This window comes from Lathyrus oleraceus, chromosome 4 (genome assembly GCF_024323335.1).
Source record: "Lathyrus oleraceus cultivar Zhongwan6 chromosome 4, CAAS_Psat_ZW6_1.0, whole genome shotgun sequence".
Classification (NCBI taxonomy): domain Eukaryota; kingdom Viridiplantae; phylum Streptophyta; class Magnoliopsida; order Fabales; family Fabaceae; genus Lathyrus; species Lathyrus oleraceus.
Window position 1 is genome coordinate 298972654 of NC_066582.1, and position 12252 is coordinate 298984905.

Sequence of the window (12252 nt, forward strand, 5' to 3'; positions counted from 1 at the left end):
TATATATATATATATATATATATATATATATATATATATATATATATATATATATATATATAATAACACATTAATGATTTATACCACATGCATAAAAGTTAGTTATTATTTCAAATCTGTGATCTTACATGTCCTTCAATTATTTATATAGACGTTATTACACCATTTTCACAAGAGGATTTGAAAGACGTTCATACACGTTGGGCATTTTGCTTCGTTGCAATATATATGACAGACTAATCACATTGATTTTATAATATATGCATGCAATATTTTTAGGCTGGATGTAAATAATATTTAGGTTTGTTTAACATTTTGATACTATATCCAAGTCATATTTGGGGGCATATATATAATGTAAACATATAATCCATATATATCATGTTTTGGTTAAAAACACTTAGGCATATGCTTATTCATATTCTATTTTGGCAGAAAATATGGTATACAATACATGCAGTAAAAAAAATATTAAAAAAAAATTTCTCTAAAAAATAAGAAAGTATTTCACCACGGTTGCACCAGTCAACCATGGTGAAATGTGGCATAATAAATATTATATATCATGGTATGGTTGGGAATCGAACATATGATCTTTTTACATTTCACCATGGATATTTAAGTTGGCCGTGGTGAAATGTGGCGTGCTACCTAGCTTCTCACCACGGTCACACGTCCATGGTAGAAAGTAGCACACTTACTACCACACCCTACATTATCAGAATTCATCACCTGTTATGATATCCATTTTCCAACCGTAATGAAATGTCTTTTTTAAAGTAGAGCGAGAATTGATGTTGGAAGAAAATACACTTCTAATGAATTTGCACAGTTATATGAGAAAGAACGAATTGAGCATGAAGTTATAACCCCTGTGCATCTCAACACAACCACAACGGTGTTGATGAGAAGAAGACAATCAGGCTGAATATGATAAGAAGCATACATAAAGCAAGACAAATGTCAAATAAATTTTAGGGTGAGACGGCTTCTAATGTTTTTCATATTATTAACAGGTGTCCAACAAAGAAACTGATGAGTAAGACACCGTATGAAGTCTAGACACGATTGAAACCAAGTGTTGTCCATTTCAAAACTTTTGGATCATTTTGCTTTAGGCATGTATCTTAACAATTATGAAAGAAACTTGATGGCATGAGTCAAATTATGATTCTCATATACTATCACTCAATTAATACAGATAAACTATTCTCACCAAATGAGAATAATGTGATAATAAGTAGAGATGTGAAATTTGATTTGAGGAAAGTAAAAACAGGAACTGACACAAAACTTTAGACAATCAATACAGAATGGTGCTTCCAACAGTTATATTTTTTTTACTTGCTTTTGAGAAACATAGTTGAGAACTTTGATAGAAAATCTTTACTATCTTGGCATACATACTAGTTATGAATGTCAAATAATTCTTAAGAAGTACATGGCACTATTGCTGTTAGTTTTCAACAATTTTTTTTTCATCTAGTATCAAATTCAGTAAATATCAATCACATCATTAATGACACATGTAAAATGTTTTTAAACTAATAACAATGCATAAAAATGAAATCTAAAACTTAGTTCAATCTTGTGCTTTGAAATTAGTAAAGTGGAATTAAGGGGTTAGTTTCAAATTGTTAAGGACTACGCATTCTGAAAATCTTAAATTCAAATCCTTAAGCACCTACAATCAAAACCTGACAATTCTGTTTTTATGTTTGAAGTTTCAAATTAAAAAACAACAAAATCTACTTTGAAATATGAACCATCTTATTAGGATAATGTGTGGAGAAACAAATCCAAATCCAAGAAATACAGGTACACAAAATCAGAACCTGAGGTACTAGTTACATTACAAAAGCGCATAGTAGAAAAGTATCTCTAACTTTCACTTGGAGTTGGTCCTTCTACCAGCTGAAGTTTTGGACCTTTTTTTACTATCTTTTCCACTCCAATCATGTCAGAACTGCCATCCACATAAGGCCTCTTGTTTCTAGCATCTTGTTTCTCTGAATCCTCACCATCATCATCCATAAAAGAATCATGTTCCGCTTCAGCTGTACCTGAATCTTTACCTTTTTCCTTTCCATTGGTAGAATCTGTCATGCAGGGTTCAAGAATGTCTTCTGGAAATTCAGGAGGATTGGAAATTCCCTTGGCAAAATTCAGCTCAAACATTTTCCTTTGGTAAATAAAAGCCTCTTTGTAAAAACCCCAGAATTTCTTCTCTTGTTGCATATGCTTGAATATGGCTCTTCTAACAAAAGCTTCATCACCTCCAACAAATTTCTCCTCCTCCTCCAACCGTTCTCTTTTATCCGCTTCCTCTTTGTAAAATCTATTTACAGAATCTAAGTCCATGACCTCTTGATTGATCAAAACCCTTTCATTATTCTCAGCAACAACCCCATTTCTAGTACATAGCCCACTAATAAGAGAAGGAAACAACAATACATCTTCCTTATTCGTCTTAAATGCGCAATTAATAATCTCATCATGTATAATCTTCCCCACATTGATACTACGCCCTTCTAAAATACAATGCAGCAACAACAATCTATCTCTATCAAAAGATTCAAATTCCGAACTATGCAAAAGCCTATTGCAAATAATTTGGTACCAAATTTGATGTTGAAATATTAAACTTGATTTGGGCCTAATTTTATTATTTGATTTTGGACTTAGTTATTTGGGCTTAGTTTATATTGGATAATGTTTCTAGAAAAGTCTTGTACTATTTAGAGTATTTAGATATTTCTTAAGATTGTAATATTCTCTAGAATACTCTTTGAATATCTAGAGTTGAGAACTCTCTAGAATTAGTGTGTCTAGAGTTCTCCTTAGAGTACTATAAATAGAGATGTAATCCAACACTTTTGAATCAAGCAAAAATACAAAGTTCTCTCTTCCATAAATAATTCTCCTACCTTCCAAGTTTTTATTCAACCCTCTAATATTCCCACACACTTTTCCTAAACACAAAAGGGTTTATTTCCAACAAAGTGGCATCAGAGCTTCAAGGTCCTAAAAAAATGGCGAATGGAGGTTTCCCTTTTCAAATGCCGATGCTCACAAAGAACAACTATGACAATTGGAGTATCAAGATGAAGGCGCTACTAGGAGCTCAAGATGTGTGGGATATCGTTGAGAAAGGCTTCAATGAGCAAGATGAAGCCTCGCTAAGCCAAGGTGTAAAGGAGACATTGAGGGAGTCAAGAAAGAGAGACAAGAAAGCTTTCTTCCTCATTTATCAATCGGTGGATGAAGATACATTTGAGAAGATCTCCAACGCAACGACGGCCAAAGAAGCATGGGACAAACTTCAAACTTGCAACAAAGGAGTGGAACAGGTGAAAAAGATTCGTCTTCAAACTCTTAGAGGTGATTTTGAACGTTTATTTATGGAAGAGTCCGAGTCAATTTCTGATTATTTTTCTCGAGTATTAGCCGTAGTCAATCAACTTAAAAGAAATGGTGAAGATGTTGATGAGGTAAAAGTCATGGAGAAAATACTTCGCACTTTAAATCCAAATTTTGACTTCATTGTTACCAACATTGAAGAAAACAAGGATTTAAAGACCATGACTATTGAGCAACTCATGGGTTCCTTACAAGCATACGAAGAAAAACAAAAGAGAAAAATTAAACAAAAGGAGGCTATGGAGCAACTACTACAACTCAACATAAAGGAAGCAAATTATGTGAATTACAAGAGCCAAAGAGGACGAGGTCGTGGCCAAGATCGTGGGCGTGGACGAGGACATGGAGGAGAAGGAAGAGGTAGTTACAACAACTACTCTAACAATGGAGAAAGAAGTTGGAATCCACAAGCAACAAGAGGTCGTGGAAGAGGAAATTCATGGTCGAGGTGTGACAAATCACAAATCAAGTGCTTCAACTGCAACAAGATCGGTCACTATGCATCTGAGTGTAGACTCTCGAAGAAAGTTGTGGAGAAAGCTAACTTTGTAGAAGAAAAAGGCAGAGAAGAAGAAACTTTGTTGCTCGCGTGCCAAAACCAAGTTGAAGAGAAAAGAAACAAATGGTACCTCGACACCGGCGCAAGCAATCACATGTGTGGCGATCGAAGCATGTTCGTAGAGATCAATGAAGCGACAACTGGCAATGTCTCATTTGGAGATGACTCAAAGATACCGGTCAAAGGCAAAGGTAAAATTCTTATACGCTTAAAGAATGGGAGTCATCAATTCATATCCAATGTCTATTATGTTCCTAACATGAAGAATAATATTTTGAGCTTGGGACAATTATTAGAGAAAGGCTATGACATCCACTTGAAAGAACATAGTCTTTTCTTAAGAGATTGTAGACATAACTTGATTGCTAAGGTGCCTATGTCAAATAATAGAATGTTCCTCTTGAACATTCAAAATGATGTTGCAAAGTGTCTCAAGACTTGCTATACCGACTCTTCGTGGCTATGGCATCTACGATTCGGACATCTCAACTTCGATAGTCTAAAATGTTTGTCAAAGAAGGAAATGGTGAGAGGCTTGCCTAGTATAAACCACCCAGACCAACTATGTGAAGGATGTCTAGTTGGGAAGCAATTTCGGAAAAGCTTTCCAAAGGAATCAACGTCAAGAGCGACAAAACCGCTAGAGCTCATACACACTGATGTCTGTGGACCAATCAATCCAAACTCTTTTGGTAAGAGTAAATACTTTCTCCTCTTTATTGATGATTATTCTAGAAAAACCTGGGTTTATTTCTTGAAGGAGAAGTCAGAAGTGTTTGAAAACTTCAAGAAGTTCAAAGCCCTTGTGGAGAAAGAAAGTGGTCTTTCCATTAAGGCCATGAGATCTGACCGAGGAGGAGAGTTCATTTCAAATGAGTTCCAAAAATATTGTGAAGACCATGGAATCCGCCGCCCACTAACAGTGCCAAGATCACCACAACAAAATGGAGTAGCAGAGAGAAAGAATCGGACCATACTTAACATGGTGCGAAGCATGCTTAAGAGCAAGAAGATGCCGAGAGAGTTTTGGGCCGAAGCAGTGGCATGTGCGGTTTATCTGACAAATCGTTCCCCAACAAGAAGCGTGCATGAGAAGACACCACAAGAAGCGTGGAGTGGAAGGAAGCCTGGGATCTCTCACCTCAAAGTGTTTGGAAGCATTGCCTATACTCACGTTCCTGATGAAAGGAGAACAAAGCTCGATGATAAAAGTAAGAAGTATGTATTCGTCGGTTACGACTCAAGCTCCAAAGGGTACAAGCTCTATAATCCAAATAGTGGAAAGATCGTCATAAGTCGTGACGTGGAGTTCGAAGAAGAAGATTGTTGGGATTGGAGTCTTCAAGAAGACAGGTACGATTTTCTTCCTTACTTTGAAGAAGAAGACGAAATGGAACAACCAATAATAGAAGAAAATATTACACCACCGGCCTCACCGACACCAAGGTTGGATGAAACAAGCTCAAGTGAGAGGACACCACGACTAAGGAGTATTGAAGAGCTTTATGAGGTAACCGAAAACATAAATGACATTAACCTTTTTTGCCTTTTGGGTAATTGCGAGCCTCTAAGCTATCAAGAAGCAGTTGAAAATGTAAAGTGGAGAGACGCCATGGAAGAAGAAATCAAGTCAATCACGAAGAATGATACATGGGAACTTACTACACTTCCACAAGGACACAAAGCAATTGGAGTAAGATGGGTGTACAAGGCAAAGAAGAATGCAAAAGGAGACGTGGAGAGATACAAAGCAAGATTGGTGGCGAAAGGATATAGTCAAAGACAAGGAATTGACTATGATGAGGTATTTGCCCCCGTTGCTCGTCTTGAAACTATTAGACTGATCATTTCTTTGGCAGCCCAAAATGAATGGAAGATCTATCAAATGGATGTGAAGTCGGCCTTCTTGAATGGTTTTCTCGAAGAAGAAGTTTATATCGAGCAACCACAAGGCTATGAAGTAAAAGGGCAAGAAGAAAAAGTCTTGAAGTTGAAGAAGGCATTGTACGGACTCAAGCAAGCACCGAGAGCTTGGAATGTTCGAATCGACAAGTACTTTCAAGACAAGAACTTCATCAAGTGTCCATATGAGCATGCACTCTATATTAAAGCGCAAAGTGGAGATATTTTGATTGTGTGCTTATATGTTGATGACTTGATCTTCACAGGAAACAATTTAAGCATGTTCGAAGAGTTCAAGAAAGACATGTCAAATGAATTTGAGATGACAGACATGGGGCTCATGGCATATTATCTCGGCATCGAAGTAAAGCAAGAAGACAAAGGAATTTTTATCACCCAAGAAGGTTATGCCAAAGAAGTCCTTAAGAAGTTCAAGATGGATGATGCCAATCCAGTTGGCACCCCGATGGAATGTGGAAGCAAGTTGAGTAAGCATGAAAATGGAGAGTTTGTTGATCCAACTCTTTACAAAAGTTTGGTTGGAAGTCTGCGTTACTTGACAAGTACAAGGCCGGATATTCTCTATGCTGTAGGAGTCGTAAGTCGCTACATGGAAGCTCCAACAACAACTCACTTCAAGGCGGCAAAAAGAATCCTTCGATACATCAAAGAAAGAGCACTACTGGTTTTGTGTTCTTTATGGGAGATACTGCTTTCACTTGGATGTCAAAGAAGCAACCTATCGTCACACTGTCGACTTGTGAAGCTGAGTATGTTGCCGCCACATCATGTGTTTGTCATGCAGTTTGGCTAAGAAATTTGTTGAAAGAATTAAAAGTGCCACAAGAAGATCCTGTCGAAATATGTGTTGACAATAAATCAGCACTTGCTTTGGCAAAGAATCCTGTATTTCATGAAAGAAGTAAGCACATCGACACTCGTTACCATTTCATAAGAGAATGCATCGAGAAGAAGAAGGTGAAGTTGAAGTATGTGATGTCTAGAGATCAAGCTGCCGACATTTTCACCAAGCCACTCAAATTGGAAACTTTCGTGAAGCTAAGGAATATGCTTGGAGTCACAAATCAAGTTTAAAGGGGGGATGTTGAAATATTAAACTTGATTTGGGCCTAATTTTATTATTTGATTTTGGACTTAGTTATTTGGGCTTAGTTTATATTGGATAATGTTTCTAGAAAAGTCTTGTACTATTTAGAGTATCTAGATATTTCTTAAGATTGGAATATTCTCTAGAATACTCTTTGAATATCTAGAGTTGAGAACTCTCTAGAATTAGTGTGTCTAGAGTTCTCCTTAGAGTACTATAAATAGAGATGTAATCCAACACTTTTGAATCAAGCAAAAATACAAAGTTCTCTCTTCCATAAATAATTCTCCTACCTTCCAAGTTTTTATTCAACCCTCTAATATGCCCACACACTTTTCCTAAACACAAAAGGGTTTATTTCCAACAATTTGAGGTACCGGCTTCAAAGCTTCCCACGAGACCTTCCAAATCTTTTTACCTTTCTCTTTTTTCCAATCAGTTCCCTCTACGGCTATGGTTTTCATTATAGAACTAAGATTCTCCTCAGTGGCAGTATTCATCAAATCTTGATACTCATCTACTATATCATCATCTGATTCAAGATTCTTGATGAGTCCATAGTGAAAGTTTATGTGGTTTGGGGTAAAATACACACACCCCCCTCTAACCGACACGTAGTCTTGTGTACTATCAAGAATGCACGAGTAAAATTCTTTAACTATGGATACATAGGGATTAATAGTATTACCGTAGAGTTTGAGAAACATTTTCCAGTTGAGTTTGTGGATGGTTAATGCCAGCTCCTTTGGAAGACCGTAAAAGGGTTTGTCATCTTCAATAGGGAACCATAGTTCTCTGTCGAAAATTCTGTGTTTGATTATCTGGTCGAATTTATTTTGGGCTTCTTCTGTTATGAATCTTGGAAAGGTGAATCCTTCTGGAGGAGGCATGTTGTACTCTTTACCACCGTATCTCACCCGCATGTTTGTGTTACAATGAGTATTCAATTGCTTCTACAGTTGAAGAGATGAAGAAAGTGGTTTGGATGTGAAAACAATATAGACTTGCACCGCTTGTTGGGTTGAAGAGATGAAGAAAATGGTTTGAGTGTAGAATATGAATGGTTTGTAGGTGGGAAGTATAGATAGGCAGGGCGGAAATAAACGGTCAGCACATGAGTGTTTTATATTTCTCAAGTATGTTACAAGTCCAATAATAGGTTAATTAGTTATATAGCGGTTAGTCATTAAGTTACTAGTGTAGAAATTCTGTTAGTAAACTTGCTTGTAGTATAATGGTATTTAAGGATGATGTACAACTCCATAATTGTATATAGCATCATGAAATGAATATACAAAATTATGTATTTTCTTACTCTAAATTCTGCAACAATATAATTTATCATATACCACCTCTAGAATACCACCAACAGTGTGGTATTAGAGCTGCAGATCCTTGCAGCTGCAGCAGCAACAAAAAAAATGGCTTTCACAAACAACTCTTCTACAGTTTATAGCAATGTTAAAGTTCCTTTGTTTGAAGGAGAAAATTATGATTTTTGGGTTGTTAAATGGAGACTCTATTCACCTCTTTGGATGTCTTGGAGTTCATTCAAAATGGGTATGAAGAACCAGCACCAACAGAGGTTGAAGAATCAAGCCAACGACTTGAAGAATTGAAGAAGAAAAAGAAGATCACAGACGCTGGAGTTCTTGGGATGATTCAAAGAGCAGTTTCTATATCCATTTTCCCAAGGATTATGAGAGCAAAAACATCAAAGGAAGCATGGAATATTCTACAATAAGAGTTTGAAGGAGACTCAAAGGTGAGAACTATGAAACTTCAGTCTCTTAAGAGAGACTATGAAAATGAAAGAATGAAAGAGGATGAGAGTTTGAATGAATACTTTAATAGACTCTCTGAATTGGTGAATCAAATGAAGTCACGTGGAGATATAATAGATGATCGCAGAATTGTTGATAAAATTCTTATTAGTTTGACAGAAAAAATTAATCTTATGGTGGCTGTTATAGAAAAAACTAAGGACCTATCAACTATGTTTGTTCAAGGGTTGATGGGGTCTTTAAGGTCCTACGAATAAAGGTTATTACGACACTCTGAAAAATCAGTTGAGAGTTCGTTTCAATCTAAACTCAACATTCAGCCTAACAATGGTGAAAATAAGCCCCCAATACAAAATAGAGGTGACTCTTCTAGAGGTGTCAGATTTGGAAGAGGCATGAGCAGAGGAAGAAACTCACGAGGAAGAGGAAGAGGCGCAGATGGCGGAAGATGGCATGAAAGAGCATCAAATAAGTGGTGCAAACTCTATAAGAGTAACACTCACAACGAGAATGATTGTTGGAACAAGGGCAAACCATAATGTCATAATTGCAAGAGATTCTGGCATATTCAAAAGGATTGTCATTTTGTCAATCAACAACATACTTCATTTGTAGAAGGAGAATATGATGAAGGTAATTTTTTCTTTGCTTGTCAAAAAGCATCTCAAGAAGATAAAAATGTGTGGTATTTGGATAGCGGTTGTAGCAACCATATGACCGGAAAGAAAGAAGCTTTTATAAACATTGATTCTTCATTTGGCTCAAAAGTTAAATTGGGAAATGGAAAACATGTTGAAGTAAAAGGAAAATGCAACATTGGAGTTACAATAAAGCAAGGAAGCAAAGTCATTCATGACACTCTTTATGTGTCAGAGTTGGATGAGAATTTGCTAAGCATTGGACATCTTTTGGAGCATGGCTATTCTATAAATTTTGAGAATCGTGAGTGCAAAAATTTTTATTCAAAGAGAATAAATATTGAATTTGTAAAAATGACCAGTAATAGAAGCTTTCCATTTTCTCTTAATTATGAAAAAATATTCAGCATGATGGCTAGAGAAGAAAATGACTCTTATTTATGGCACAAGTGGCAGGGGCACTTGAACTACAATAGTCTCAAGTTGCTTTATCAAAAGAAGATAGTGTATGGGTTGTCAATAATTGAAGAAAAATCTGGTGTGTGTGAAGGATGTATGCTTGGCAAAGGGTTGGAACTTGTATACACAGATGTGTGTGGTCCTATGAATACTTTGTCTCATGGAAAAAACAGGTATTTTATCTTGTTTATTGATGATTTTACCCACATGACATGGGTATATTTTATGACACAAAAATATGATATTTTTGTAATTTTTAAGAAGTTTAATGCTTTTGTTGAGAAACAAAGTGGTAGGTTTATAAAAATATTGAGAAGTGACAGGGGGAAGGAGTACACCTCGAATGAATTTCACAAATTTTGTGAAGATGAAGGTGTTGAAAGACAACTCACTGTTGGCTATACACCTCAGCAAAACGGTGTATCTGAAAGAAAGAACCAAACCGTGATGGAGATGGCGAAGTCTATGCTACTTGAGAAAGGTTTTTCTAAAACCTTTTGGCCTGAGGCTGTTAATGTTGATGTGTATTTGCTGAATAGATGTCCAATAAAGGCTCTATGGAATAAGACTCCATTTGAAGCTTGGAGTGGAAGAATACCTTCAGTTAACCACCTTAAAGTTTTTGGGTGTGTTTGCTATGCTCAAACTCCTAAACAAAAGAGGACAAAGCTGGAAGAAACAAGTGAAAGATGTGTCTTTATTGGCTATAGTTCCATGTCAAAGGGCTATAGACTTTACAATTTGAAGACAAACAAGGTGATCATTAGCCGGGATGTTGTATTTGATGAGAAGACTTCTTGGAATTGGGAAGAAGACAAAATGAAGGAGAAAACAGTCCCTGCAATTTTATTACAACAAAATCCAACAACTGAAAATGAGCAACCAGCCACATGTACACTAAGTTCTTCATCCTCTCCAAGTTCATCAATTTCAAGTTCATCATCTCCCATCTCAACTCCAATAAAATTGAAGGACTTGAGTGATATTTATGCAAGGTGCAACTATTGTGTTGTGGAACCAGAAAATTTTGATGAAGCAATCAAAGAAGATGTTTGGAGGAATGTGATGCAAGAAGAAATAAATGCAATTGAAAAGAACAAAACATGGTAGCTAGTTGAAAAGCCAAATGACAAAGAAGTTATTGGAGTAAAACGGGTGTACAAATTGAAACATAATCCAGATGGTTCAGTCCAAAGAGCCAGGGCTAGGTTAGTAGTCAAAGGTTATGCACAACAGCCTGGAATTGACTATAGTGAGACTTTTCCTCCGATTGCACATTTGGACACCGTGAGAACAATCATTGTGTTAACAGCTCAAAAAGGTTGGAACTTATACCAACTTGATGTGAAGTCAGCTTTCTTGAATTGAGAATTAAAAGAAGAGGTGTATGTGCAAAAACCTCAAGTCTTTGTGACTAAAGGTCGGGAGGAAAAAGTTTACAAGTTGAAGAAAGCTCTTTATGGGATGAAACAAGCCCCTAGAGTGTGGTATAGTGAAATTGACAACTAATTCATTCAGAAAAAATTTCAAAGAAGTCAAATTGAGCCTACCTTGTATGTGAAGCATCAAGGTAAAAATGATATCCTTCTTGTTGTCCTTTATGTTGATGATTTGGTGTATACAGGTAACAACAAGAAAATGATTGAAAATTTTAAAATAGAAATGATGAAAAAATATGAGATGAGTGATCTTGGCTTATTGCATCATTTTCTTGGTATTGAGGTTTACCAAGATGAATATGGAGTTTTTATTTGTAAAAGAGATATGCCAAAAATATTTTGAAGAAGTTTGGCATGTATGGTTGCAAACCTGTTGATATTCCTTTAGTGGTGAATGAAAAATTAAAGAAGGAAGATGGTGGAAGATTAGTAGATGCAAGCATGTATAGAAGTTTGGTTGGAAGTTTGTTTTATCTTACAGCTTCAAGGCCCGACTTAATGTTTGCTGCTAGTTTACTCTCAAGATTCATGAGTAAACCAAGTCATTTACATCTCGGGGAAGCAAAAAGAGTTCTAAGGTATGTCATGGGAACCATGGAGCATGGAATCAGATTTGATAAGAATTCTAAACTTGAAGCTAAAGGCTATTGTGATAGTGATTGGGCCGGAAGTGTTGATGATATGAAGAGCACTTCAGGTTATGTATTCAACCTTGGTTCAGGTGTGATCTCTTGGTACTAAAAGAAGCAAGATACTATGGCACAATCTTCAGCTGAAGCTGGGTATTTAGCAGCTGGTTTGGCTACATAACAATCACTTTTGTTGAGAAGAATATTAGAAGATATTTGAGAGAAACAAGAGGGAAGTCTACAGCTTCATTATGACAACAAATCGGCTATTGCCATGGCAAAGAATCCTGTTTTTCATAGCCGAACCAGACACA

General features: G+C 36.3%; 1 protein-coding gene across 1 annotated transcript; it reads left to right on the plus strand.

The window, feature by feature from the left end:
• Positions 1-11663: 11663 nt before the first annotated feature.
• LOC127137203 (uncharacterized mitochondrial protein AtMg00810-like) lies at positions 11664-12050 on the plus strand. Its single transcript, XM_051063686.1, has one exon. The coding sequence runs from the start codon at positions 11664-11666 to the stop codon at positions 12048-12050; it is 387 nt and encodes a 128-aa protein (XP_050919643.1).
• The last annotated feature ends 202 nt before the right edge of the window (positions 12051-12252 follow it).